Source organism: Fulmarus glacialis, unplaced genomic scaffold, assembly GCF_000690835.1.
Source record: "Fulmarus glacialis isolate BGI_N327 unplaced genomic scaffold, ASM69083v1 scaffold17304, whole genome shotgun sequence".
NCBI classification, from domain to species: Eukaryota; Metazoa; Chordata; class Aves; order Procellariiformes; family Procellariidae; genus Fulmarus; species Fulmarus glacialis.
Window position 1 is genome coordinate 9,912 of NW_009207648.1, and position 3,144 is coordinate 13,055.

At 44.2% G+C, this 3,144-nt stretch overlaps 1 protein-coding gene across 1 annotated transcript; it reads right to left on the reverse strand.

The window, feature by feature from the left end:
* Window positions 1-403: 403 nt before the first annotated feature.
* CHRM3 (cholinergic receptor, muscarinic 3) lies at window positions 404-2,369 on the reverse strand. The gene has a single exon (XM_009576206.1). The coding sequence runs from the start codon at window positions 2,336-2,338 to the stop codon at window positions 536-538; it is 1,803 nt and encodes a 600-aa protein (XP_009574501.1). The 5' UTR covers window positions 2,339-2,369; the 3' UTR covers window positions 404-535.
* Between the last annotated feature and the right edge of the window lie 775 nt (window positions 2,370-3,144).

The following is a 3,144-nucleotide window of genomic DNA, read 5'->3' on the forward strand; positions in this document are numbered from 1 at the left end:
ATTTTGCAACCTATACAGTGTTTCAAATAATTTCATAATCCTGTTTTGCTAGCTTGCTACATCTGTATGTGACTTGAATTGAAAGTTGTTGGATTCCTTGGAAACAGAAGAGTTGGGCTAGCTAGGTGTGCTTACCTGAGATCCCAGAGTTGATTATAATCAAAGAGCTGGGCAGATCAGTAATGGGTTTATAATTGCTATACAGCTTCTTGCAAATTTGTAGGAAAACTTTATTAAGTCTTTCATTCCTTAGTAAAAACGTTGAAGTTTGTTAGTTTTTGCTGAATGCAGACTTGATTTTTATATTAAACTGGATTTATTAAAAGGATACATAAGCCTGGCAGCTGCTTTCACGTCTTGATGTTTAAATGTTTGAATCAGCACCCTGGAACCACCCTCCCACCCCAACCCATCCCGTTCCATCCCGTCCCATCCCTTCCCATCCTGTTTCATCCCATCCTGTCCCATCTCGTCTCGTCCCATCCCATCCTATCCCCCCTTCATTATTGTTTTTAATTGTTTAAAAAATACTATTCTATGAAGCCTCCCTAGGGATCCGCTTATGAAAAATGACGGACTGCCTTTGCTGATACTGCTGTTTGCGTCGTTTTCGTTTGTCACACTGGCACAGCAGTAGCATCTTGAAAGTGTTTCTGAATGTTTTGTTACACAGTGCATAGCACACGGGGTTCACCGTGCTATTGATGTAGCAAAGCCAGTACCCCAGGTTCCAGAAAGTTTTGGGGATACAGCTGCAAAAGGTGTTCACCAGAACCATGATGTTATATGGGGTCCAGGTAATGATGAAGGCAAACAAAATGGCACTGAGTGTCTGTGCCGCTTTCTTTTCTTTGATAAGTGACATTCGTTTTCGCTTTGTGATCTGACTTCTGGTCTTCAAGGCAAACTTTTTTGCCAGGGTTGCTTCCTTGAAGGACAAGGGCAGGGCTGCTGATGCCTTGGTCACTGATGAGATGCCATCAGAAGCGGTGGTTGTCTCTGCTGACCCCGGCTCAATTGGAAGCTTAGAAAAGCTCTTTTGGAAATTTCCACCATCCTGAACACTTTTGGGAGGGTGCAATTTTTTAGGTTTCTTTTCCTTCGATTCTGTGTCAGATTTCTGCAGTTCATCCCCTGACTCATGCAAATCTTCCGAGGAGGGTAGTTTTGTGGAATTGAGGATGGCGCTGTGACCAGGAAGCTTCAGCACGATTGAATAGATGGCTCTGGTCTCTGCAGCAATGTCTTCTTCGTCAGAGGAGGCTGAGTTTTCAAGGGAGGCAGCAGCGTCGTTGTTGTTCCAGCTGTCGCTGCTGCTGTGCTCTTGGTCCCCCTGGTCTGCATTGGGTTCCCAGCTCTTCATTGTGAGCCAGAAGTGGCAGCGTCTGTATTTCCTTCGGGCGGAGCGTTTCATGCTCTGCCGTTGCAGCTCGTAGCTGCTGCAGCTCCGGGAGCTGCCTGTCTGGTGTACGAAGCGTGCTGCCTCTGCTTCACTGCCCGAAGCCTGTAGCCCTGCTAACTCTTTGGTGCGTTTCTCGGTCTCCTTGTAGATCCTCCAATACAAAATACTCATAATGGTGACTGGCAAGTAAAAGGCAGCTATGGCAGTGCCAAAAGTGATGACAGGTTCACTTAGAAACTGGATGAAACATTCATCAGGAGGTACAGTTCTCTCCCCAACAAAATACTGCCAGAACAAGATGGCAGGGGCCCAAAGAACAAAAGAGACGATCCATGCTAAACCAATCATCACACCAGCCCTTTTGGTTGTTCGTTTGGCTCTGTACGTAAGCGGCCTAGTGATGGAAAAATACCTGTCAAAACTTATGACAAGGAGATTCATGACAGAGGCATTACTGGCAACATAGTCAATGGAGAGCCAAAGATCACAGGCCAAGTTTCCCAAAGCCCAGTGGTCCATGATGATGTATGTGGTGTAAAGATTCATGGAAATAACACCGATGATCAAATCTGCACAAGCAAGACTCAACAAGAAGTAGTTGTTGACCGTTTTCAGTTGTTTGTTAACCTTAAATGCAACAATCACTAGGATGTTTCCTATGATGGTCACCAGTGCAAGGACCCCGGTGAGGAAAGCAATCAAAACTACTTGCCAGACAGTGTGTCCACCCAGAGGGTCTTTGCTTGTGGCATTTAGGGACATGTTTGTTGATTCCACAGTGGAGAAGGGAAAACTCTCTGTAGTCTGAGGGAAATCATAGCTGCCAATGAGCGACGCTGCTTCATCAAGGAGTCCTGGTCCATGTGAATCTCTCTTCCAGAAGGAGCTCACATTTGAAAACAGGGGTGAGGCTGAACTGTTATTTTGCATGATCATTGTGGCTCTCTGACATAGTCTGCAGCAGGGAAAAAAACAAAAAAAAACCCCAAGTGAACAGGTGAAGACAGTAAATAGATAATCCTCCGCATACTCATACATAAAATCCCTTCAACAGTTGGAAAGATGTCTTTAAAAGCCAAGCTGCCTGTGACACATTCTAAGTCAGATGTGTACGTGGTAGTACTCAGCTTACAGCTGTGATTAATCTGAGCTCTTTGTAGTAATCACTTAAGTTTCCTTAAAAACATTCAGTCACAGAAAAACCAAAATCCCATGAGAGTTTGAACTCACAGTAGTATTAAAACGCCCCCTAACTCTAACTCTCAATTAAAATGCTCCCTGACGGATCTATCCTGAACTCTACCTCAACAGCCTACTGTCCTGGAGCCTTCAAAAACTAAATGCTAGACACATGGAGCCACAAATCCTCCAAGTTCGAATCAGTGCTGGACCCCAGTGCTATCCTGGCACTAGCAAAACACAGCCCCAGCCTCTGCTGCCTCCAGTTACAGTTAATGACAAACAAAAATATTGTTCTGTCTTTCCTTAAACTATTGAGATGCAAGCCAGCACCATTTCACTATGTCAAGCTACTCTGACCCGTGAGGCTTCAAAGATCTTCTTATTTTCATCTACGTTTCGGCTACCTGATAAAGGTACTAAAAGTTCTCATTGGCACTTTTTGCACATGCCACTATTCATTTTTCATGCACATTTTTGTAGTTGGACTGAGGATTTTGTACATCTAATGACTTCAAAATGTCTTTGGGGCAACACATTAAAATTTCCTTTGAAAATGTGGT